Here is a 25687-nt window from a genome sequence, read left to right on the forward strand (position 1 = left end):
CACCATCTATCTCATTAAACATCTCCCAATACCTGTCGGAGTATGCTTTCAACGTCTCGCCCTCCTTCATAGCCATAGACAACAGTGAGTCCAACGGTCGAGGAACTCTGCTGCATGTAATAAACCGTGACACGAATACTCTAGTCAGTTCCCTGAACGAACCCACAAACCCTGATTTAAGACCGTTGAACCACCTCATAGCAACAGGTCCCAAGCTAGAAGGGAAGACTTTGCACATCAGGGTCTCATTGTGAGAATGCACTGCCATTCTATGGGTAAAGTGGCTTACATGTTCCACCGGGTCAATCCGGCCGTTATAAATGGTGAAGGTGGGCTGGGTGAACCTCCTAGAGAGCCTCCCATTCTCAATCCTGCGTGAGAATGGCGATTTGGAGAGTTGGTGCAATGCCCGGCTCATGGCATCGTTCCCTAAGCCCCTGGAAGGGAGCTTCCTGTTCCTACGACCTGGTGGGTCATCCTCTTCGCAAGAGGATGTCTTGCTGGGGGGCGACCATGACCTCGAACTGTAACTACTTCCCCGAGATTCCCCTGCAGAGGTATTAGATGAGGGTGAAGCATGCCTCCGCCTGACGCGACGGGTCCCAAGCTAGAAGGGAAGATTTTGCACATCAGGGTCTCATTGTGATAATGCACCGCCATTCTCTGGTTAAAGTGGCTCACATGTTCCACCAGGTCAGTCCAGCTGTTATAAATGGTGAAGGTGGGCTGGGTGAACCTCCTGGAGAGCCTCCCATTCTCAATCCTGCGTGAGAATGGCGATTTGGAGAGTTGGTGCAACGCTCGGCTCATGGCATCGTTCCCTAAGCCCCTGGAAGGGAGCTTCCTGTTCTTACGACTTGGTGGGTCATCCTCTTCGCAAGAGGATGTCTTGTTGGGGGGCGACCATGACCTCGAACTGTAACTACTTCCCTGGGATTCCCCCATAGAGGTATTAGATGAGGGTGAAGCACGCCTCCGCCTGATGCGATGCAGCTTCTTCTTAAGGTGATCAATCTCCTTCTGCATGGCCTTGGCATCATCTTCGTGGGTGGCCCTGCCTCTACCGTGAGTATGACTTGCTCTAGGATATTCAGTGTGAACGCTACCCTCTCGATCCTCTCGGTGTTCAAGACGTTCGAAAGGATCCTCAGGTTGCGATCCCTGAGATTCTGCATGGTACGAGCCTAAGCCTGCCATGGTGTTCGAGTTCCTTCAACACTAGATTCCCACAAACGACGCCAATTGTAAGTGCACAATTGCGCCTGGACCCAAAAACAAACGTGAGCTCAGACCCAATGAGCCTTAAACAATTAAATTTGTAGAGTGTGGGTTCGCAATCTAGTTTGATGGCATTCGAAGCTTGATGAACAGGCTAGAATGTTATAGTGTTTGCAAACAATAGAGAAGTAGGGCAAATGAACCTCCTCGGACGTAAGCCGAGGACGATTTATGTATTATTTATCTTTTTCTTTCAAAGATTACAGTCCTTCTTTCTTGTCTAGCCACCTCCCTCTTTAAATACTTCTTCTTCTTCCCTCTTTATCCACGTGTCACACAAATCTTACCCTTAGATCCTCTCCCTCACTTTCCATCACCTTCCTGAAGTCTTTAAACAATGGTCAGAAGGTCCATCCTACTATTCAGGGGTCACTTCCCCATTAATGCGACCAGGGAGGTAGGTGCAAGGTCTTTAATGTGGAGGTAGCAGCCTTTTTCTAAGATATTTCTTAACCAACAGTTCGTCCAGAACACTGCCTATAATCTTCTTGGCGAATCCCGGGGTCATCGTGGGTCTTTCCGAGGGGAGATTAGTCCTCAGACGAATCCTCAGACCTTCGCCCTATGGGCCGACTTACAATCTTAAAGGCCTTTAGCAAAAAAAAAAAAACGGTCTGGAACCCGTCAATGAAGCCCAAGGCCCAAATACTTGCTCAGGTCCCTTTACTCCCCACACTACTAATACAACTTCTTCTTTTTTTTTTTAATTTAATTTTTTCCACAAACATACCAATTTTTTTTCTCACTAAACTGTTTGTTCCCCACCTCCACATTTCTCTCTCACATTAATAGTCAAGTACTAATACAACTTCTTCTTAAAAAAAAAAAACTGCCATGCATAAAATGTGTAAACTTAAAAAATAAAAAATAAAAGCCAGCATATGGTATTAGAATAGATATCTCTTCTAGTTATTAGTTATTTGCAACTTAGGGTCTATAATCTATTTGGGATCCGCTTATTTTGTTGAAACTGAAAAATTTATGCTGAAAGTACTGTAGATCAAGGTAAAAATTAGCTGAAATAGTACAGTGAGACCCATACATAGTACCAAAAAGTATAGTGAGATCCATGAATAGTAGCAAAAATAAGTTGGCAAAATTAATTATGCCAAACGGACACTTAATGACAATTTAAAAAAGATTTAAATTGAGTAAATTTGAAACTTTAGAGGGCAAAAGTAGAGTTAGAAGATTAAAACAAACTAGTAAGTTACCCGTGCAATGTACGGATAATATTGTAATGTTTTATATAATATGATTTTGAAAAATGTTGTATATGTATTGTAAGGGCACGATTTGATGCCTAAGCCTAAAAGAAAAATGATTTAGGCCCAAAGAGCCTAATACAATGAATTTGTAGGGAGTGAGCTAGAAAATTAGACTTTAATGAATTAGATAGTAATTACAGTAAGCCCAGATGATAAGAAAACAAAAATAAATTGGTTTTTCCCAAAGAAAATCGTCCTCGGCACAGTCCAAGGAGACTAGTTCTTATATATATATATATATATCTTTTGAATTTGGTTACAAGTCCAGTTCTTGTTGCTACAATATTTTTTCTCTCAAATCTCTGATCCCCTTGCAAGGGGCTTCTTTCTCTATTATATACCGTTCTCTTCTTCATCTCCACCGTCCACGTGTAGGTCAAGTTGTTGGCTTTGATCCTTATCCCATCAGCACTTTCTTGAAGTCTTTGGGAGTAGCTGTAAGGCTGCTGGCCACTGTTCAGGTATCACCTTCACATTAATGCGGTCAGAGGATTAGCTGCAGAGTATTCAATCCGGTGGTAGCAGCTTTCCTTAGATATTTATTAGCTTTCTTTTGTCCTATGTTTTTCTGATGTTTATCTTTATTAGTAGAACTTTCCAAAGTGTTGCCCTCGAGGGCAGACTAATCCTTCTGACATTTTCTTTGCTTAGCTGATGAGGCATTCCTCCTCGGATTACCTTCCCAAACCTTCGTAGTCATAGTTTCTCTGACTCTTATATCTTCTCTATCGTCTACCTATCCTCAAACAAGGCCCACGACCCAATATATACTTTTGGGCCCTTTATCCCTACATGTATTATAGCATAGTTGTTATAAAACTTTATTGTAATGTTGTATACTCATTATAATTATTCAATTGAAGTAATGAAAAAAAAAGCTTTGGAGAAAAATTATAGAATAAAATTTCTTATAAAATGTGTCTTTCTCTCTCCTTAATTCTAAAATAAAATATACATCTCAAATACCCACGGTTAATTACATCTGTTTACAAAACCCACAAATTTACAACATTTGATCTTGACATCAAATTCGTAATCGCTGTTGTCACTCAATATAAAATGCAAGCCCTCATTCTTTGGTTGTAATCAACTCAAAAGGGGTAGGAGTAGATAAAGCAACAATGTTAGAGTTAGGCAGGTGTCGTCGAAAGATTGAAGGTAAATGACATAATTTTTTGTCAGCGTATTTGACATGGGATAGCGTGAAGGCAATAAGTAGGTATATATAAAGGGCTAGAAGTGCAAGAGGTGAAAAGAGTGAATTAAATTGCAAAGTGTTTTGTGTGTATGTATGAGAGATGAAATGTCTTCAAACATTGAACCAAATAATCAAAGAATATCTTTTTTTAATTAGGAAAGTCTTAAAACATTGAATCAAATAAAACCAAAAGTCAATAATTAATTTGTTCTTATCTCTGATGTGGGTTAAGGTATTTCAATTCTCCTCATAGAGTACGCCACATGGTAGAACATTATATTCTCCCATGCTCTATGGTTTAGGGGTTTTGAGAATTGAGAGAGGCAGAGTGAACGGCAAAGAAGAAGAAACGGAAGAAGAAAGGGTATAAAACCTAAAATAAAAAATAAAAAAGTCACATATTACTGAAAAAATTGAATGATTTTTAACCGGTTAATTTTTGAAATTGAATGATTTAATTCCAAAATAGACGAATTGAAAAAAAAAATCTATTATTGAAAAAATTAAAAAAAAAAGAATAGTCACATATTAAAACCTGATTTCCTTAGCCCTAATTTTTGAATCCAAACCTAGAACCAAATTGAAAAAAATGAATGCATATAACAGATCTAATTTACCTAAAAAAAATCATAAAAAGAATAGAACCCATCAGAGGCTTTGTTTGTGGGCAGAGGGGACTTTTTTTTCGTTTTTGACTCTAAAGTCGGTATCATCTTCCTTCTTCTACTTCTTTCTTTGGTAAAATCAAAATGGCGAATAAACTTCGATCTTAGTGAGAAAAACAGAGAGGCGATCTCTTCTTTCTCCGTATCCTAGGATTGCCTTTCTCTTTTTCTATTTCTTTCACTGTGTCTTCATTGCCTCTCTCTGTTTCTTTCTCCGTGTCTTCATAGCCTCTCTCTCGATTTCATTGCCACTCCATCTCTATCTCTTTATTTCTCTGTCTCTCTTTTCTCTTAGATCTCTCTTTCTCTTTTCTCCGTGTAGTAATCTTTCTTTTTATTTTATTTTTAAGCGGTTAGTTTCCTTTTATACCAACAGGTTCCAAACAGTGTTTTAACGTAGCGAAAAATTATAATTTATCGCTTTTGCCATATTCAAGAACCAGAAAAGATTTTATCTACAACTATCCAATTCCAACTATGCTGTAATAGAGGATGGAGAAAAGCGGACTCCCTTCTCGGAAAAGGCTAGCTACTGATGCTGATAGTCTAGACTCTACTATGATTATAGGGAAAGGGCAACAGTTAAAGCAGGGGCCTGCTATTTCGGGTTTGCGGGGATCATCTATTATACTCAGGGCGGAAAGGAATGCCACTGATGTCTAATGGTGATATAGCTTGCCAAACAATGCAGTGTATCGCTTTTTTAACTTAAACGTGTCTAAATTTTAGATAGCCACTTTTCCTACATGGTAGCACCTCCTTAATTGTAGGAATCAACTTTCTCTCAGCTCTCGCTATTATATATAGTATATGATATGATATATATATATATATATTGGTATTGATGATTAATTTTAGTCAAACTGAAAGAGTACAATTCCCATTTTAGCTTAGAAAAAAAGAAATATTATGACTAGAATATTTTCGCAACAAATTATAACGTGATGAAGAAAAAAATAATTTAAGTAATAGATATAAATTAGAATTAATAATAACTTAACACTTATAATTTATTGCATAAAAGCATATAAATATGTTATGGGCGCGGCATTTCTTTAAAAAAAAAAAAAAATTCCCAGTTTATTAGTTGTTAAAAAAGAGAGATGAAGCGGCCCAGGCCCAGATATAAATAGAAAGATGAAAAGCACAGGTAATTTGCTGTATCAGCGAGCGTAAGACACATCCCTTCTTTCTCTCCCAAACTCAAACTCAAACTCAAACTTCCAAGGGAAGGGAAGGGAAGGGTTTAAGAGAAAATTAAAAAAAAAAAGAAGAAAAAAAAAGGAGGAGAGAGAAGCTGCATGGTTCGTCAACTCAGTGAAGAGACGGAAATGGCGGAAGAGGTGGTGCAAGATAGCGACGCTTATAACAAACTGCCGCTCGATATCGAGTCTCTGATTACAACCGCTATGCAATCACGCGTCCCTCACTTCAAACAACAATCCGAGTTTGTCTTGCTTCTCTCTCTCTCTTACTCACTTCGTGCCCTAATTTCTTGTTTGCTTTTTTTATTTAGCGGAAATTTAAGCGCAAAACGGTGTAGTTTCTTCTCTTTAGTGACCGAGAAACACTGTTTTTCGTTATAATTATTTGTACAACAAGCTTAATAATAGTTGTGCTGGTTTATGCATTGATTTAATTTCAGGTTTTGTGTGTTATAGGCTTTGTAGTCCAGGTGGTCATGGTCATGGTCATGGAGACTTATTCTGGGTGCTGCACAAGCACAATTAACTCATATGTATGATTGTTGATATCAAAATTATAAGCATTTTTTCATTGCTACTCAAGATTTTGTATTAGTTGTGTGGGTTCTGGTTAACTCAACTGCTGAAATCTCTTGTGGGTGGATAAGAGATTTGGGTCTCACGATAAACAGCAATTATCAAGGAGTTGATGTTGTAGGTTGAAACTATCTCTTTTTTTTTTTTTTTTTAATAAAATAAAATTGTGTAATAGTTCAATTTCTTTTCCTTTTATTTTTTGGTGAGTAGGATTTTCTTAACAAAGCCCTTAAAAGGGACACAACCCAAGTGCACATGAGATTGACCCAGAAATCACAATAGTTGAATTTTGTATCGGAGTGTATATCTCCATTGGTGTGTTATTTGGAGGCGACAGCTTAGTCAATAGCATCACTATTTCTTGTGCTAGTTTAGGGAAATCATTTGTGTTTGCTGTGGGTTTTAGGATGGGAATGTTATGGTCTTGGAGTTTGTTATGGTGAGGGAAATGGTTTTGGATTTGTAGATTGAATTAGGCTTAGGGAGATAGGGTTTGAAAGGTGAAAAGGGGTGATTTAGGGAGATGGGGTTTGCATAACCTAGTGATGGCCAAGAGCTTTGTAGCTCCACTGGCACCTCTTAGTGTTTTCAATGAAGACATTTAGGGGTTCAAATCTCCCCTCCCCTATTGTAACTATTGAATTATATAAAAAAAAGAAAAAAAGGTGAAATAGATAATGATAGGTTATAGGAATTTATTGGCAGCAACAGTATTTGGTATTTTAAGGCTGATTTGATAGGCTATTTGGTGGCTGAAGACTTGGGGGTTTTAGGGTTTCAAGTGTATAATGAAAAGAGTTTGCTTTGGGATTGTGAAGAATTAAAGAGAGAATTTTTTTGCTGTTCAGGAACTGCAGGAAGAGGAACATGAACAGTAATAGTGCATTTACATGGTGGCAAGCGAGATTTGGCCGTTTGTGTTTACCCTGCTGGTATATCTTGGGTGGTGCAAAATAATGTGATTTAGGAGTTATAGGTATTCCTGGAGTATAGCTGACATTGTACTTCGGACCAATAAAAACAAACCACCTAATACAAAAACATGAGATGAGCTCAAAAAGTCATGTGAAAAAAGTAAAATTTTGTATTAGGTGGGTTGCTTTTATTGGTGTGGAGTACCGCGTAAGCTGAATTATGGGAATCCCTAATAATTTCAAGTGATCTAGTCGCTTGCATGTTGGCACTGGAAGTGTGGTTGCGGACTATAAAAATTTGGAATGTTGTTCTCTTGTGTGTGTGGAGTGGACATTCTAGAGAGAAAACTAGTAGGATGTTTGTTGTTTGATGGTGTTGTACTTGCTCAGCATGTTATTAAGTCTTTAGGGTCCGTTTGGTTGGGAGGATGAAAAAATGAGAGGATAGAAAATAGAGAGAGGATGGAAAAGTGAGAGGATAGAAAAGTTTTTAGTTTTCCTCAGTTGTGTTTGGTTGAGAGGGTGGAAAAGTAGAGGGATGAAAAACTTTTTGGTTTGGTTGAAAATAAGGTTTGTATAAATTTATCATCATGTCCCTCTTAAATAAAAGAGAAAATAATACATTATACTTAAAAAAAAAAAAAATTGTGTATAAATAAAAGTGGACATTTCAAAAAAATAGCATAAGAAATCATCCAAAAGTGTTTTCTTAAAAAATAATAAAAATAAAATTGAAGAGAAAGAAAAGAAAGAAAAGAAGAACCCACCGCCTGACCAAACAAAAGAAAGAAAAAAGAAAAAAGAAAAAAACCAACACTACAGTGGAAAGTCAAAAGAGAAAAAAAAAACCAACTGTGGAAAAGTCAAAAGAAAAAAAAAGTTACTGTGAGAAAAAAAAAAAAACAGAAAAATGGGGGCAGTTTTGTCAAAATTTTTTTCTCACTTTTCACTCCAATTTTCTCTCCAATTCGGAGGGATTATATTTTGAAGGGGGAGGAGAGAAAACTTGTGGGCCCCAACACTTTTCTCTCCCCCTCCCCCTCTCAACCAAATAGTGGAAAGTCATTTTCCACCCTATTTTCCAGCTTCCCTGTTTTCACCTCAACCAAACACACCCTTAATTTTTTCCCATGACAATTGTAATTGCATGACTACTTTAGGCAGTGTCAGTTTTACATTTTTTTTTGTTTTGTTTTTTTTTTTTGAAGTTTTAGATATTCTAAATTTTAAAGTGTAATCTTTTAGGAGTTGCTTTGATACCCACTCTGTGTATTTGACCTTTCTCCTTTATTTAATAAAATAAGAAAAAAAATTATGCCTTGTCTTACATCAAGAATTACCGATTGAGTTATTGGTGATATTATAAATGCAATTTCTGATTGATATTGCACATCCTGTTAATTCTTCTTTCATTTGTTGCATACAATTGGGGGTTCAAGTGATAGCCTAGTTGTAATGGCATCTTTTGTGGTGTCCCATTTTTGTGTTCAAGCCCTACCTCCCTCATCCCCCACTATCTACCTATCAAAAAAAATTACTTATATAAAAAAAAATGTTGCACACAATTGGAACCAATCTATTTGTTTTAACTTGTTTCATTTGTACACTAGTAAGAATAGTGGGCCTTGATCCTGCTAGGGGTCATTCAAAGTTGAATTATTTATCATACTGTCTCTTAAATGCAGTTCTTTGACATTTGAGGGGGTACGAAGATTGTTGGAGAAGGACCTGGGCTTGGAGACATATGATTTGGATGTGCATAAGAGATTCATCAAGCAATGTTTGGTGAAGGTATCTCTTTAAATTTTGGAACTCTTCATCCGCTTATAATCTATGTTATAGTTGGGGTAGAACATTCCGTAATCAACATGTTTTTCCTTTGAATTTGCATTATGTTCTCATGTAGGGTAGTGCATTTCGTGCCATTTTTATAAATCAACATAGCTGACTAGGTACTATGAGGTTCACCACAAGAAAATTGATTTAAAAACTGTTTTTCTCACTTGTGAAAAAAATTTGTTTTTCTCACTTTTAAGGTAAGCAGACTCCCAAAATCATATTAGTCTAAACTCTGTTTACATGTCCACCTTTTGCAGAACAGAATGGATGTAAGTTTTTGCAGAACAGAATAGTGGAGGCAAAAAATGAAGAGAACATACTCTTTATGATGTCCCTTTTTCTCTTTGCCTGATATGATTCCCATTTAGACATTTAATTTCACACCCTACTAAACAAGAAAAGAACTTATGTGTTTTGACATTCGATTGAAAAATGAATGTGACTTTCAGAGGAAGCCACATTCTACACCATGACTTAGAAACTCATAAAAAGAGTTGATGGGAAACATAATGTTATTGCTCTAGTCTGCATCAGCACATCTTTGACTTGCTTTGTATATTTGTGTACTATAGAATCATAGAACACAACACATAAAAAGACGTGAATCCTAGTATGCAAGTATACAATCGTATTAGTCCTTGAACAAAACCAGAGTTCACTCTATCCCCCCTTTTTTTTGTTTGTGTGTGGTGGTGGTGGTTGCCCTGGGGGGGGGGGGGATGTGAATACCAGAGACTTTTATGATAAAAAGACGTGAATCCTAGTATGCAAGTATACAATAGGCAAAAAACTATGATCTAAAATTTCAAGGATCCATAAATTCCAGAATGGAAGAAGAAGCGAACTCTCCCAGCCCTTGACCTTCACTCAAGCCTTTTTATTTGTATCACTTATGGATAGCTAGGAGATCAATCTTTGAGGCATCTGTGCATGATAATCCTCTTAAAGCTTGATTGTAGTTTTTGAGACATTTATTGAAACCTCTAATGACTGATAAAAATTATTATGTAATTTGAGAAATATTTGTAAGATAAAGTTGTTGAGAATTCCCATTGAGTTAATATATCTGTAAATCAATCAGTAGAAATAGGGATTGTTATTATTTGATTTGTAAGTTGCACGCTCACTGAATGCATCTTGACTGCAAAAATTTACCCTACAACCCAATCTTATTATCATCATCATGTACGGTTCTGTAATAGCTTTATTAATATTTATTACTGTGGTATGTTTTTGTATGGCTAAGAAAGGTTAAATTTAAGGTTTATGGTGAACATTTACAGCATTTTCTCTTCTTATAAAAGCATACATTGCAAAGAACTTTCTATGATTACCATTATAATTGCCTTTGGTTTTGAGTTCTTTTTATTTTATTTTATTTTATTATTTATTTTTTTCCCCCTTCTGAACTTGAGGGTTGAGACGTTGCTTGATTTAGCACCCTGAAGGAGGTCTTCATCTTGCTCTCTAACAATCTCAGTGTTTATATAAATTGAATACTGCACTTCCTACTGCTTCGTAGTGTCAGCTTGATCTACTGGTATAAAGGATAAAAACTGATGTAGCAGAAAGGCCCAATCTTTACAGCAGATAGAAACAGTAATAGGATTAAGAGGGAAGATTTTACAATAAAGCAACAGAATTATCAAACATAGCAAAAATATTGCAGTTGGGAGTTTAACGTTTGAGTGTGCGGGTCCAAGAGACCACTTAGGATTCCTAACATGGATTTCTGAGATTATTTTGTAAAAGATATCATAAAAGACTTTTTATTTTTTTTATAGATAATCAGAAAACTTTTATTAAAGAGAAAAAAAGGAAAAGTACAAGTTGTTCATGACGATGAACAACAAGAAAAAAAAAAAAAAACAGCACAGCTAAAAGAGAAATCAGGAAACTAAGTTAAGGGAAAATATAAACTCAGAGAGAGAAGAACAATTAGTAAAACCCCAACAACGAGACCACTCCAAAAGACTATGTGGGCATAAAACCTTTAACTCATCTAACGTCTTCTCATTATCCTCAAAGGAACGATGATTTCGTTCGAACCACACAATTCACATTAAGCACCCTGGAACCAAATTCCAAATTTCCGAATTATGTTTCCCAAGCCATTGATGCCAACAAGATAACAAACCCGCCACTGAACCTGGCATAACCCAATGGATACCAAAAACCTGAAGCATAAAAGTCCATAGGGAATGAGTAACTAAATAATGAAGAAGAAGGTGGTTTACCGACTCCCCATCACAACAACACATACAACACCAAGTAGCCAACGAGTGACCCCTAAGCATTAGATTATCCAAAGTGAGGATCTGACCATGTGCAGTTGTCCACAAAAAGAACGCCACTCGCCTAGGAATCTTTAGTTTCCAAACACCTTTTCAAGGAAACAAAAAATTCGAAGCACTCCAAATCGCATGGTAATAAGACCGGATGTCAAACTTACCATCCCCTTTTAGCCGCCAGCCAAGAGTATCACTCCTATCACCCCGAGGAATACGAGTTTGGATAAGCCAGAGGAAAGAATAGGATGCAGCTAGTTCCCAATCTTCAAAAGCTCTATAAAACCTTAAATCCCATACTCTAACAGTACCCCCTTTTGGAATTCACAAAACCTCAGAGATACAAACATCCTTGACTGCTGAACACACATAGAGCTCAGGATAGAGATCTTTTAGAGTATTATCACCAATCCACCTATCATTCCAAAAGTGGATACGAGTGCCTTCGCCCACTACAAAGGACGGATGCGTAGAGAAGCTCTCCCACCCTCCATTAATGCTTCTCCAAAGTCCACACCCATGAGTCCTCCTGCACACTTTAGTACACTACCCCCCTTGACCCTTACCGTATTTTATGGAGATAACTTGCCGCCAAAGATGGGAAACTTCATGACCATATCTCCACAACCATTTCCCTAATAAAGCTTGATTAAGAGACACCACATTTCTTATCCCCAAACCACCCATCTCGACGGGTAGACACACCTTTTCCCGAGCCACCAAAGGATTTTTGAAACTCCCCTCAAAAGAATCCAAAAGAAAGTTCCTTTGAATACTTTCCAATCTAGCAGCCACATATTTAGGAATAGTAAAAAGAGATAAAAAGTACGTTGGGAGGCTTGAAAGGGTACTCTTTAGTAACATGAGCCTACCACCCTTAGATAAATAGAGACGCTTCCAACCAGATAGCTTCTTCTCCATCTTCTCCAAAATAGGATTCCAAATCGAAGCTGTCTTAAAAGAAGTCCCCAACGGCATCCCCAAATATTTCATAGGCAAACTGCCCACTCTACATTGAAGAATATTAGCCAATGCATCTAGATTATTCACCTTCCCAACAGGGACAATCTCACTTTTCCCAACATTGACCTTCAAACCCGTAAAGGCCTAAAAACAAGACAACACCAACCTTATGGACAGTAGCTGTTCCCTAGAGGCATCACAAAATAAGATATTATTATCAGCAAATAACAGATGGGAGATACGCACACCAATCGAGTTCACAGAACCCACTTGAAAACCCCGAATAAGACTACACTCCTCTGTCTTCTTCAAAAGTCTACTCAAAACCTCCATTATCAGAAGAAACAAGAGTGGGGATAATGGATTCCATTGTCTCAATCCACGAGAACTACCAAAAAATCCTTTAGGGGAACCATTTACCAAGACTGAAAAACGGACCGAAGTAACACAAGCCTTAATTTATACTTGACCTTTAGCAGTTGTACAATTAGCCCTTGATTATGCATACATCTCTAATCTTTCCCCTTCAAGAACATTGGAAGTCAATTGCTGGTCCCACAACCATGTAAATAATTAAGAAATCAGCTTTTTTCCATAAAATTTAACATAACAAAAAAAGCAATATGCGACATAAATAAAGACTAGTCAGCTAGTGTCAGATTCTGATGGACCAGTGGGCCTGTTGGGTTTTACTTTTAGATTGCTTCTTGGATAATCTTGTTTGAAAATTGCATATTTTCCTTTCCTATGTGATAGTTTCAATGCATCAAATTTTAGATGCTTTCAGACAGATTTGTATGAATTCTGATTGTTGTTACTGGGTGTCTAAACAAGTTATCTTGTCCATGATTGGATAAATGTTTTCTTTTCTAAATGCTAGTGCTTAGATGGTGCTGATGATGATAATGACTCAAAGACTTCTGGGGATATGGGGGAAAAAGGCGTTACTAGAGGAGCAGTGGTAGAGTCATCTATGGGACTTAAGTCAAAGAAAGATGTAAAGGACTCTGAAGATGAGGAGAAAATGGGAGACTCGCCAGTTATGGGCCTTCTGACAGAACATAAAGCAGCCAAATCTGAAAGTGAGAAAACTAATGACAGCAAAAATAAAGAAGTTCTAAGCAAGGTTATGATAAAGAAAGCTATTAGAAAAAGAGCTGCTTATGTCAAAGCTAATTCTGAGTATGTTTCCTCATTCTGCAAATTTTTGGTCTATCGCATTAATGTACTTTTATATCTATCACATACTAAATTGATTTTCTTTTCCCCTTATGATATGGCCTTGTGTTCATTTATTTATTTATTTATTATTATTTGTTGCCTTTTATTTTCGTAAGTGTCAGGTGAGTAGAAGTACTCATCACTCTTCACTTTCATTTTCAGGAAAATTACAATGGCTGGACTTCGCCGACTTTTGGAGGAGGATCTTAAACTTGTGAAATATACGCTTGACACCTATAAGGAGTTTGTAAGTCAGCAATTAGATGAGGTAAGTAAAATTTGTTATAGCGTTGTTAATTTCTTGGAAGTACCTCATACAGTCTAACCTTGTTCTCACTGTCTTTGTTTTTTTATCAGGCGTTAGAATCTCATGAAGTTTCTGGAAAAAAACCGGCAACTAATGTCACGAAAAATGTTAAGAAAAATTCCCACAGCAAAGCATCCAAAAGGGTCAGCAGCGAAGAGAATTCTGATTCCTCAGATAGTGAGGGTGATGAGGAAGAAGAGGAAGAGGAAGTGGAAGAAGTGAAACCTAGAAAGAAAAATGTTCCAAAAGGAAAGATGCAAAACTCTGATGCTAAAAAACGGAAGAGGCCTGCAAAGGAGAGCAACATATCTAGCAAGAATCAGAGGAAGAGTGCGAAAACAGTATCAGAGGAAAATAGTGATGCAGAAGATGGTGGAGATGCTTCTGAAGATGGCCACTCTGAACCATCTGCTGAGAAACCTGTGAAGGTTATCTTTTGTATTTTTCTGCTCCTAATGATCAAATAATAGATCCATTGTTGAGTAACTTTTTTTTTTGTTTTGAAATTCAGAAGAAAGAAGTTTCAACTCCCGCATATGGGAAACGCGTGGAGCATTTGAAATCAGTTATCAAATCTTGTGGAATGAGGTTTTTCTTATTTGACTCACTTGTTATGAGACTAGATCTTTGTCAAGTTTGGTGTCTTAACATCGTCTCTTTTGCAGCGTTCCACCATCAATTTACAAGAAAGTAAAGCAGGTGCCTGAGAATGAACGTGAGGCCCAGCTGATAAAGGAGTTAGAGCAAATACTATCTAGAGAAGGATTATCTGCAAATCCTTCAGAAAAAGGTATGAATTGTAATTTAGCTTATGTTTGGTGGTGATCCCTTGATCTTCAACTGTGAATAACTTATATGCTTATTGAGTTGATGTGGTATGCTTCTGAAAGATGTTTTAGAAACCTAGTGAAAGAAGGAAAAAGATGTTCTAGAAGGTTATAGATTTGTCTATGGATATTCAACAAACTAGATTGAAGTAGGCCACATTTACCATTCTATTCTTAATCCATATACCAACAGCAACAAAGCTTTAGGCCAAAAATTTGGAGTCATCTATGGATATTTAACAAACTAAATTGAAGTTGGTCACATTTGCCAATTTATGATTTCAAAAGCATACCCTTTATCATCTCTTTACTTAACATGTTAGTTTTTAGTACTTCTACCAATTTGATTTTAGGTCTTCTACCTGTTTTGTTCCCTTGACTTGAATCAAATCACTCCTCACTGGTATATTATCTCTCTCCTTTGCACATGACCAAACCATCTAAAGCTACTTTGTTTCATCTTTCCATCAACAGGAGCCACCCCTATTGATGGCTAAATCCATTAAACCTAGTCTCAAAAAAAAATCTACGAAGTTCAGACTTTTCAAGGTGATTAATACATTATTCTCTGTAGCTCAGCACCACTACAAATTTTTTTTGAACCCTTTAGAGGTCCTTAAATTACTTGAAATTTTACAAGCACACTCAGAATGCATGCATACTGGTTCCCATTAATTTTTCAATACCAACTTGTTTTCATACAACAACAACAGCAACAACAATAACAAGCCTAAATCCCCAACTTTTTTTTTTTTGAGAAGTAACAAAACTTTATTAACAAAAACTTCCAAGTATAAAGGGGGTATACAAAGGAAACGACATAATCAGCCTCTCAAATTACAGTGCTTGAGAAATTCTAACAAGGAAAAAAAATCAAACAATTGTAGAGCTCTAGCCCAATCCATTTAGCCTTAATCTCAAATTTTGGGGATGGCTATGAATCTTGTTTTTATAGATTTTTCTAAATTTCTGCTAGGTACCAGACTATATCCCTGATGGATTTAATGCACCAAACAATAATAAATTATGCAATGTTGAGAACCTGATTAAACTAAAGCCACATTAACTAGCTTTCATTTAAGCCATCTGATGCTTCTAGAGGCACTCTATGTCGTTTATCATAGATTTTTAACTACTACCGGTACAGAAAATACCCGATAGACAGCACTACACCTAATTTTTTAAATTAAGAAATATGGTAAACCTCTATTATTTCAACATGGGATTTAAAACCACAAACTGGACATTAGTTATTAAAAACTCACCCAATCAATTTATACTTGTACTTACATCATTCAATCCAACAACAGAACAATAGACTAACAAACAATCCAAGAATATTGATTTTAAAAAAGCAACACCTTCAGAGTTTACTAAAATCTAAGATTCCCAATAATGGCAAGAAAAGTGATTTTGTTTGCTTTGATTATTACAGAAAAAGTAATTCCAAATAATTTCTACTTTAAATACCATTGGAAAGTATTATATTGTGGGGATAATTCTTCCTTGAATTTGGTTATGAGTCCACCCTTTTAGGTAAGGTCTGAGGGTGTCATAGGACAAAGTTTAGCTTCAAACCAGTTTGGAGCTATCTCATCCAATACACTATGTGGTGATTTATAATAATATCTATGTGTATTATTTAAACAAGTCACATGACTCATTAAAAAAGTCGTGACAAACTATATACATGGATGGTCTTTTCAATCTCCACATAATGGTTGGAGGAAGATAGCTCCAACGTTTGGAGCTAAACTTTTTCCAGTGTTGCATGGCAGTGCAAGGAATCACGCACCAAAATATGCCATACTGCATCCGGTTGGATACAAGGATTGATGATATGGTTTCTTATGCTCAGAAATCAAAGAAGTGAGAAAGAGCAAGGAAAGAGCAAAAGAACTTGAGGGAATTGACATGAGTAATATTGTACAAAGTTCACGTAGAAGATCCACAACCAGTTTTATACCTCCTCCAAGGATAGCTCCTCCAAAGATAGCTTCTCCAAAGATAGCTCCTCGAAAGCCCAAAATACCAGTTAAAAGTGATGGTGATGACGTGAAAGATGCTGACAAAGAGAAGGTAGAAGATACTGACAAAGAGAATGTAGAAGATGCTGACAAAGAGAAGGTAGTAGAAGATGCTGACAAAGAGAAGGTAGTAGAAGATGCTGACAAAGAGAAGGTCGAAGATGACAAAGAAGAAGAAGAGGAGGAAGAAGAAGAAGAGGAAGAAGAAGAAGAAGAAGATGATGATGACAACGACGACAGTGAGAGTGAAGAGTTTAATGAAGGTAAGTTATTAAGCTCCCTTTTTCTTGATGTTTGGTTAAATCAGCTGCTACGAAATATAAATGGCCTGAAGGGTTATGGTAATGTGGGTTCTGTGATTGGCATTGCTTCTGCTAAAATTCTAGTCAGTTTGTTGTTTATGATTGCATACAAAGCGGTATAATTTGCAGCATCCGATTTGTGATAAGAACTAATTGTATTTATGACAAACCCATTTGATTATAAAACTTAATTTTTTTTAAGTATTATATATTACTGTACTGAATTTGTTGTTTTTGGTCCTCAAAGAAAAGTTGTGTTGGCAAATTTTTACATGACCTTACCATTGGTTTTTATTTTATCTTATTTAGTAATTCATTAAAATGCACAATAAAGGGGTGCCACCCTAGTACGCTAATTGATAAATGATTAAAAATCTGTGCCCTAAGTCAGCTAACGGGTTGAGGTGCTGTAGAGGAAAATTAATCAAGAAAAAAAAGGATGAAGAAGAAAAAGGAGATTTGATATATATGGCGTGGATTTGGTAATCAGTGAAATACAGGATGCATTCTTTGTTCTTACCCTGAGAAAAGCTACTGAATGCAGTATGGGATTTATTTATTTCTGGTTCTGAATATGAGATGACATCATATTGATGCATTTGAAAAACTGCATTTACTATAATATCTAAGCATGTGTGGAAGTACACAATGCTATGTCACATGTTTAATAGTTTCTGTAGTTTCTAAGTTGCACTGTTTTAATCTGCTATTCCAATTCACTAACTTAATCTATACCCTTATGTGCAGATGATGATGACAGTGATTAAGTTCTTAATAAGCGAACTTGCAAGATTCCTGACAGCAGAAGGCTGAACAATTAGATTATCAACAGTGTAATTTACTCTTCTTTTTTTTCCCTATAATTTCATTTGGGCGTGGCAATGTTAGTCTTTCATGGAGAATTTGCATTCAGCTTTGCCAATTAGGATTTTATTACAGTTGTGTTAGTGACTCATAAGGGGGTATCCTTGGCCTGAGAAAGTAGTGTAGTTATCATATTAGTTATCTATCCTAAGTTTTGTATGTTGATGTATGTTATATTTAGAATAATATGTGGCAAAAGCTTGTGGTGAGCCTTTTTTTTTCCTTACCACCCAGAAAAGCTCACTCCATATCATTTGTTGATACTGATTGGGTGAACATTATGCCATTTTGAGTCAATTGTAGGATTTGGACAACCCGATGTTAGATTTGTGCTGTTGGTTCTTTGTTAATTTAATTTCTGCAAAACCGTTTCAAGGACTGGATTTTATATATGGCATTTGGAGAAGGACGAACCTATAATTTAGGTCAAGACTACAAAGGTTCCTGAATGAGTTGGATGTGGCTAGAGAAAAGTAGTTCAACATTGATGGCCTTTTTTGTGAGTCCCACCTATAACAATTTGGTGAGTGACTTATATTTTTGGTTGAGGCAAGTTTGGTTTTGGTCCCTTAAATTTAAAATATATAGTTTTCATTCTTAAAATATTTATAAAGGAAACTGTAATTTTGTTTTTGTATTTTTACTTGTGCCTAATTTTCTGCTTATGTGAAGATCGACATGCTAAGGTGGCATATTTTATCTAATGTGCTCCTTTTCTCTTAAGGTGCTAAGCATGTGAAAAAAAAATGTGCGCATAGATTTGTGGTTTTCTTTTGATTTTCCTCTCAGTTGAGCTCTGTCAATCTTCCCTTTTTTCATTAGCTTGGTTAGATTTGTGTGATGTATATTCACGTTTTAAGTGACTATCTAGAAACTTTTGAACTGGTGGATTTGAAGTCTGTTTTTCTGATTGATTTGTATTACGACGTTTCTGTTGAAGTTGCTTTATGCGTAAGATTTAAGTAGGTCTTGGCTGCCAGTCAAGTAGTTGATGGGTTGAGATATTGTTATGGCTTGGCTGTATTGTTTTCTTGTTGACTAGTGATTTGGGTTGGGTCTTTGATGGTTGATAGTGATGGATGATTTGGGTGTGGCTGGCTATCGATCGTCTCTTGGCTATGCCTACTTGGCAATGGGTGATTTGGGTTTTGGCTTGGCTTGTGGTCAGTGATAGGTGATTTTGGTTGGTTGGTTCTCGATGATGGCATGTTGAAATAAGTAAATTTTTACTACTTTTTAAATATTTCAAGGACTAAAACCGAACTTGTTAAATTAGAGGGACTAAAATAGAAATAAATTCTTATTTCTGGAATCAGAAGTATATTAACCTAATTATTTTAAGGAGAATTACCCTAGATCGACAACATCTGGTTACTTGTGCAGAAGAGGTCTGACCTCCGAGTAGTATTTTTGTTTAACAGCTGATCTTGTTATTTGGGCATGTTTTGCACTGAACTACAAATAGGTGATGCCAAGGGACAAGCTATATCAGCTTAAAAAGAATTGTTTGATCAGATCCCCAAATTCAGAACAGCATGATTTACTTTTGGTATTGAGGAATTAATAATAATAGAAAAAGTTTCATTAATGCCAATTTATAAAAAAAAAAAAAAAATAGCATGATTTACTTTTGCTTTAGTGCTTTTGTAGTGTTACAATCGGGGATTTTCTGGTCAAATTGAAGAAGCTTGCTGCTTCATTGAACTATATGAATTGGTTTAAAAATATGAACTTAATTGAATCCCAAACTTTTTGAACCATTGGCTCCAATTAACTGCAAATAACATATGGTTGGATAAAGTAAATCCAAAACTATGGTGCTCTAGGCATGCTTGAATTTTGGAGAAGAGGCCGAGTAAGATGCATATTCTCAGCATGTAAAATCATCAACAATACTGAATTTAGCAATGCAAATTCAGCAAAGATTGGACTTCAATACAACATATCCTGTGAAACATTACAGTCAAGTATAAGATCGAGTCTTACAACAATTGGCTACAAAGGAATGTAGAAGCGCCAGGGTATGCATGACCGTTACATGAGGGACCTTGGTTTTGGTGGAAGTTCATGCTCATGCTACAATGGAGTCTCAGGAGGTTAACACTTGGCATAGCTCTTGAAATTGGCATAGAAACCCAATATTAACAAGGGTTTACAATGAGAATGATGGTTTCACAATACAGGCGCCTTTAAACTAAATGTAAGAAGTGATTCTCAACTTATCAAATAAAAATGTTCAGTATCTTCAACAGATAATCCTGAAGATTGCTCCAATTCATAAAACCTTTTTGCCAATTATCATGACATCATGAAGCAGTCAGTTCCCCCTGGGAAAGGATACCCCTCACTTCATTTGCAAGATCCATTACATGTTTGTCTATGCATCCTGTGGCAAAAATTTTGAGAAAGAAAAACTGTTCCTAGTTCAAGAGGGAAAAACTAATACAATAAAAAATTTTAAAGGGAATATAAGAACATTACCAATTTGCAGAAGAGCCTTTTCAAGTTGGAAAAGGTAATCTCTATTGGGTCCCGAAGGGCCTTCAGCATGAACGATTTGTCTGCAAATTGAGAATCAGGGATCATTGGACTAGTAGAATAACTGGGCATGCAGAAAAAAAGGAAGAGGGGACAATGGATGTACGGTCAATGAAAAGGCATCGCAAATATGAGTAGGGCAACCAATATCAATATGGCCAAAAAGTCCTCTTGTATGGTCAATGAGAAAGCATCACAAATATGATTATGGCAATCAATATCACTCAGGCAAAAAAGTCATCTTCAACAATACACAGATTATCCGGAATTCTAACAATGCAGTATGAAATAATGAAATTAATGGTCCATTTGAATTGAGGGGAAGAAAGGGCAAGTAGAGTAGAGTAAAGTAAAGTTGGTCAAAAGTTAGCCTATTTTCAGTTAACTCTACTCTAATTACTTCTTTTCCCCCTCCCTCTCCTCCCAATCCAAACGGGCCCTAAATGATGTAAAATATATCACTGCTTAATTTTCTAAATTGTCAGTAAGACAAAGAAAATAGGGTGCTTCATACATAAAATTTAGATGGGCCACAGTACTTGGATTTAAGATGTTGGTGCAAAGTTTTCTTTTACAGATAAAGCAGAACTAAATTGTATAGACAAAACATGCATACTTGGCAATATCTTCAAGAGAAGCAGGTCCCAAGTAATTCCTGTTAAGCTTCTTGTCTGGAGATGCAATGTACCTAGAAAATGTTCAATTTTGAACTGGTTGGCTTGTGGCAATCCAACAAGTATAAAGATGTATGAAGTTATTGGTGGTTTTCAACACTTACACCATTATTCCAGAAACAGCTGGACTCGTAGCAGTAGGTTCCTAAAACATTTCAGTAGTTTAACTAATATAATGAATAAGTTCATTACAATTCTGACACCAAATACTAGAATTTAGAACTTACAGTGAAGAAATCAAGATAAGCCTTCTGGTCGTACTGTTTCTCCCTCACTTCAAGATACTGTGTTATAACATCAAAAGAATTCCATTAAAAAGTATTAACTGTGGGCTGCATATGAAATTTGGACTGAAAAATGAGTTCGCAAAACTTGTTAGCATATCTTCCCAAGCCTAAAAATTGATTAGCAACATGACAAATGAGAAGGACCTATTGATAAGTAGTTGAAACATCTTCAATTCTCTTGGGTGATGAAGTGTTTTGTGAGCTACAAAATAAATATAATTTTTTCACAGAGCATGTATGTCGATCACAAAAAATTGTGATTCATTCACATGCCTTATTGACAGCACTCAAATATGGCTTTTTTGTGATTCATTCACATGCCTTATTGACAGCACTCAAATATGGTGCAGCACAACACCAGCATGCTGTAAGAAATAAGTAGGATTTTTGCAAGAAGCCTTACCCTAAATGAGTAAAACATGGATTGGTATAGTGAGGGGCTTGTAATTTTTAATTACAGTGAGGAGAGCTAATACAGCAAGTTACAAGGGTGGTCTAAAGAGGTAAAATACCAAGGGGGTTGATGACTATAAACCAGGAAATAATTATATGAAAATAAAAGGGATGGTGCCTATTAGATGTATAAAGTTGTAAATATCGAGATAATATGAGAACATTCGTAATTTATAACTTATGTATGCATTTTTGCATCGAAGATGATGTGTCTACATCATTCAGCAGATAATGCTTGAAAAGGCAATAACAGCATTACATAATAGCTTTTATGGGAATGGTCAAATTACTCAGTATCTCCAACTGTATATAAATATAGAAGCTGACCTAAATGGACTTGTACAACTATCCTGTGATGGATATGATTGAGTGCAAGCAGAAATGAATGGTAGGTTGGATTGCATGCTCCCCACTATGACCTCGCAAAATCATGAATTTGTCTACTTCACATATTTGAGGGCATTACCTCATAATATTAATGTGTTAGAGAGAGATGAGTTCACTCTGTCAGAGGGGAGGGGTGGAGATCGATGGCAAACTTAAGGAGTTGGCTACATATTTCCCCAACAGCTCCTTGGGGCCCATGCCAAAGAGAAAAAAGATAAATGGAGAAGAATGTTCCATATGGGGCCACTATCATAATAGCATACCATGCACAACCCTCTAATTAGGAGCGGAAATGAATAACTGTATGTGTGTGAAAATGACCTGAATTCCGGATCAAGTGCTCAAAGTAATAAGCAGGTTCTCAGTCAACTATAAAAACTCAGAACTCTCATTTCCCTGCTTACAACTCCATGCCAATGGCTTACAGATCATTTTTTTTTTTGCTCATATAAACAGGCATGGAGAAATATATACAAGCTTAGTCATAGTTACAGCTCAAAAACTCTTATTACCAGTCTAACTTCAGTTAGTCATATATTCATAGTATGCAGTGCATGGAGTGGAACGTGGATATTCTCCATGGCTCCTGAGAGTAAGGACCTGGGTGCTATCACAATGAGGAGTGCCACATGGTTGTGGCTGAGAAAGACGAAGAGGAGAGCAAGAGGGGTGGGAAGGGGGGGGGGGGTGTCGGATTTCCCATATGAAGCAAGCAATTTAGCAAATCAATAATAGTAATGAAGATGGAAGAGTAAACTTTTAGTAAATCTCCCAAAAATATTTTTAACCAATTAACCAAATTGCACAATTACAATGAAAATAAGAAATGCTAGAAAATAACATTAAGAATCAGAAGAGTACTCTGTATATGAAGCAGCAACTGTGTATTATATTTAATTAAGCATTTGAATGAGAAAGCCAGGTGATGGTCACTAATAGAACAAACAAGTAAAATGAAGAAATTTTTTAAAGATTTATTAGTAGCACAAACAATATGAAAGTTTGAATAGTATACTTCAAGAAACATACTGTTAGTGCAACTTCTTGATCTTCCTTCTTAGAGACCTTGTAGGCAGCTCCCCACTATGACCTCGCAAAATCAAGAATTTATCCACTTCACATATTTGTCTTGTTTGATAACTTGAAATTCATTATAAAGAACTTATATATTGAAATCAAGAACAAAACTATAATATTGCATATAAGAATAAATTTTAAGTGGACATTGGTTGCTCCTTTATCAAAGAAATTCCAAATAATAAAAATATTAAGTAGTTCCCTATTTTTTGTCTCCCCCATCTGCCAAAATAATAATTTTATTTTCACTAGGATATAAGTAACTCACTAAGTTGAACAGTAGGGCAACTTCTATATTCTCTTTACCATTGATGAACAGCTGGAAGCTGTTTTTTTTCTCTGACAACAGACAGCTTATTCCTAGTTGGGTGCCTCCCTTTCAGAAGCAAAAATGTAGAATTATGATTTTAGTGAATATTGTTAAATTGTTTTCCCTCATTCAACTGAGATAACCTATTCTTTGTTAACATGATTAAAAGTTTGCATACAAATTAAACAGAAATATATAAACTTATTAAGATGTCAAAAAATTTCTTTGATAAACAACTGACTGAAACTAAAAAAAAAAAAAAAGAAGACCAAAACCATTTTTTTATTTTATATTAGAGTTACGCACACACCTAGTGGGTGGTCTTGAATCCATGACCTCACCTTCCACCTCGCTCTTTCAAGGGGAGGAGGAGTCACTTGAGCTAGACCAAACGTGATGTTACTAACTCTCACCTCCCTACACCCAAAGCACCTACAGCAATTTAAAAAGTTTTGCTTCGTCCATGTTGCAGTTCCCAAGGGGAGGAGAAGTCACTTGAGCTAGACCAAACGTGATGTTACTAACTCTTACCTCCCTACACCCAAAGCACCTACAGCCATTTAAAAAGTTTTGCTTTGTCCATGTTGCAATTCCCAACTCCACGACCTCACCTTCCAGCTCGCTCTTTCAAGGGGAGGAGGAGTCACTTGAGCTAGACCAAATGTGATGTTGCTAACTCTCACCTCTCTACACCCAAAGCACCTACAGCAATTTAAAAAGTTTTGCTTCGTCCATGTTGCAGTTCCCATATCCACGACCTCACCTTCCACCTCCCTCTTTCAAGGGGAGGACGAGTCACTTGAGCTAGACCAAATGAGATGTTGCTAACTCTCACCTCCCTACACCCAAAGCACCTACAGCAATTTAACAAGTTTTGCTTCGTCCATGTCGCGGTTCCCAAAATCCCCACTCATGCAACAGTTTACCTAGACAATCCAGGACAGGAGACAACCTCCCTTCTTAACACAACTTACATCTAAATCCTATTACATGATACTTCTAAGGTTATTCACAAAATTTGGGGCAAAGAACTTAACCATGATACAACTCTGATTTCCACCATCTTGTATCATTCATTTGTTCGACTAAATATCTGCATTGCCCAAATAAATAATTGAAATATGAATTACAATCCATCAATTAAGGACAATTAAAAATGGGTTCTTTTTTCCATATACATATTCTACAATGCAATTGCAGGATACCGCAAAAATATATAGCTTTCACTTTAAGGTTGAATAAATAACAACTGCATAATTGAAAAATGACTAAAATTGTTCAAGTAATAGACCCACTTGGAAATGATAATTGAATAATGTGGACTTACACAAACTTCCCCTTCAGCAGGCTCCAATGTCACAGTTCTTCCTGGATAATCGACTGTCCCTCTGTGGTCAGTACTACCTAAATAACAATAACCCACAAAACCAAATATCAACAAAATGGAAGAGTCTACATATACATGGGAGAGAGAAAGTGAAAGACGGGACCTTGATAAAAGACACGGCGATAGTCTTTGATGAAACCAACGAGGCGCTGGTCGTAGTTAAACCCAGCTTTCCATATGAGAGAACCATAACCAAACACCCACATCTCTCAAAGTCTCACTTAATTCCTTTGCTTTCCAAAAGTCCTTAAAAGTTATAATACAAACTCTTTGTCTCTCTGCTTGCTTTCTCTCTCTCTCCAAGTCTCCAAGAAATAGTGGACAATAGGAGAGAGAGACAGATGATAGTTTGTTTGATTGAGTTTGGTAGAGCAAAGGTACAGACTTTTTTTTTACAGAGGACAAGAGAAGATGAGGAGTTCGTGTTTGCTATCAATACAATACCAATGCAGACAGCAGAGTTGTACTTGTAGAGAAAATGTTTTTAACAAATACGGTTAGGCCTGCGGGCTTTGTTGGGCTTCGAATACGAACTAGCCGAAGGGGTGGTTTGGTTAATATCATTGTTTGGACGGGATGTATACCGTGTCAATTCGGGTTAGCTAGTTGGATTCGTGTCGTGTCGAGGTAGGAGTATTTGACTAAATGACTTAACCTGAATCTAACATATTTAATAATCGTGTCGTGATCCTTCAACCCTAACCCGACTTGTTAATAAGGCGGGTTGACCTGACCCAACTCAACCCACTTGACACGCTTAATAAATATGTCGTGTTGGGTTGATATGGATGTAACATAATCCATTTCAACCTGCATAATATTAAATATAATA

General features: G+C 36.6%; 2 protein-coding genes across 2 annotated transcripts; one reads left to right on the forward strand and one right to left on the reverse strand.

Annotated features, from left to right (window-relative positions):
- The first annotated feature begins 5566 nt into the window (after positions 1 to 5566).
- Positions 5567 to 18072, forward strand: LOC142619388 (uncharacterized). The gene is made up of 9 exons (XM_075792478.1): positions 5567 to 5856; positions 8790 to 8895; positions 13075 to 13376; positions 13578 to 13683; positions 13773 to 14150; positions 14234 to 14310; positions 14388 to 14512; positions 16408 to 16839; positions 17626 to 18072. The coding sequence occupies exons 1-9, from the start codon at positions 5711 to 5713 to the stop codon at positions 17643 to 17645; spliced, it is 1692 nt and encodes a 563-aa protein (XP_075648593.1). The 5' UTR covers positions 5567 to 5710; the 3' UTR covers positions 17646 to 18072.
- Positions 18073 to 19620: 1548 nt separating this feature from the next.
- On the reverse strand, positions 19621 to 25318 carry LOC142618579 (gamma-glutamylcyclotransferase 2-3). Its single transcript, XM_075791522.1, has 8 exons — positions 24959 to 25318; positions 24796 to 24872; positions 23111 to 23164; positions 21182 to 21238; positions 21059 to 21099; positions 20897 to 20968; positions 20224 to 20303; positions 19621 to 20128 (listed from the first exon to the last, which is right to left on the reverse strand). The coding sequence occupies exons 1-8, from the start codon at positions 25059 to 25061 to the stop codon at positions 20049 to 20051; spliced, it is 564 nt and encodes a 187-aa protein (XP_075647637.1). The 5' UTR covers positions 25062 to 25318; the 3' UTR covers positions 19621 to 20048.
- Positions 25319 to 25687: the final 369 nt, after the last annotated feature.

Source organism: Castanea sativa, chromosome 12 (genome assembly GCF_040712315.1).
Source record: "Castanea sativa cultivar Marrone di Chiusa Pesio chromosome 12, ASM4071231v1".
Lineage (NCBI taxonomy): Eukaryota > Viridiplantae > Streptophyta > Magnoliopsida > Fagales > Fagaceae > Castanea > Castanea sativa.

Coding starts and splice junctions, on each gene's coding strand:
- LOC142619388 (XM_075792478.1), top strand. CDS start 5,711: ATGGTTCGTCAACTCAGTGAAGAGACGGAAATGGCGGAAGAGGTGGTG. Junction 13,684..13,772: donor TAAGTCAGCAATTAGATGAG/GTAAGTAAAATT, acceptor TTTTTTTATCAG/GCGTTAGAATCTCATGAAGT. Junction 16,840..17,625: donor GAGTGAAGAGTTTAATGAAG/GTAAGTTATTAA, acceptor CCTTATGTGCAG/ATGATGATGACAGTGATTAA.
- LOC142618579 (XM_075791522.1), bottom strand. CDS start 25,061: ATGTGGGTGTTTGGTTATGGTTCTCTCATATGGAAAGCTGGGTTTAAC. Junction 21,239..23,110: donor ATCAAGAAGTTGCACTAACA/GTATGTTTCTTG, acceptor GTTATAACACAG/TATCTTGAAGTGAGGGAGAA. Junction 20,304..20,896: donor TCTCTTGAAGATATTGCCAA/GTATGCATGTTT, acceptor CTCAATTTGCAG/ACAAATCGTTCATGCTGAAG.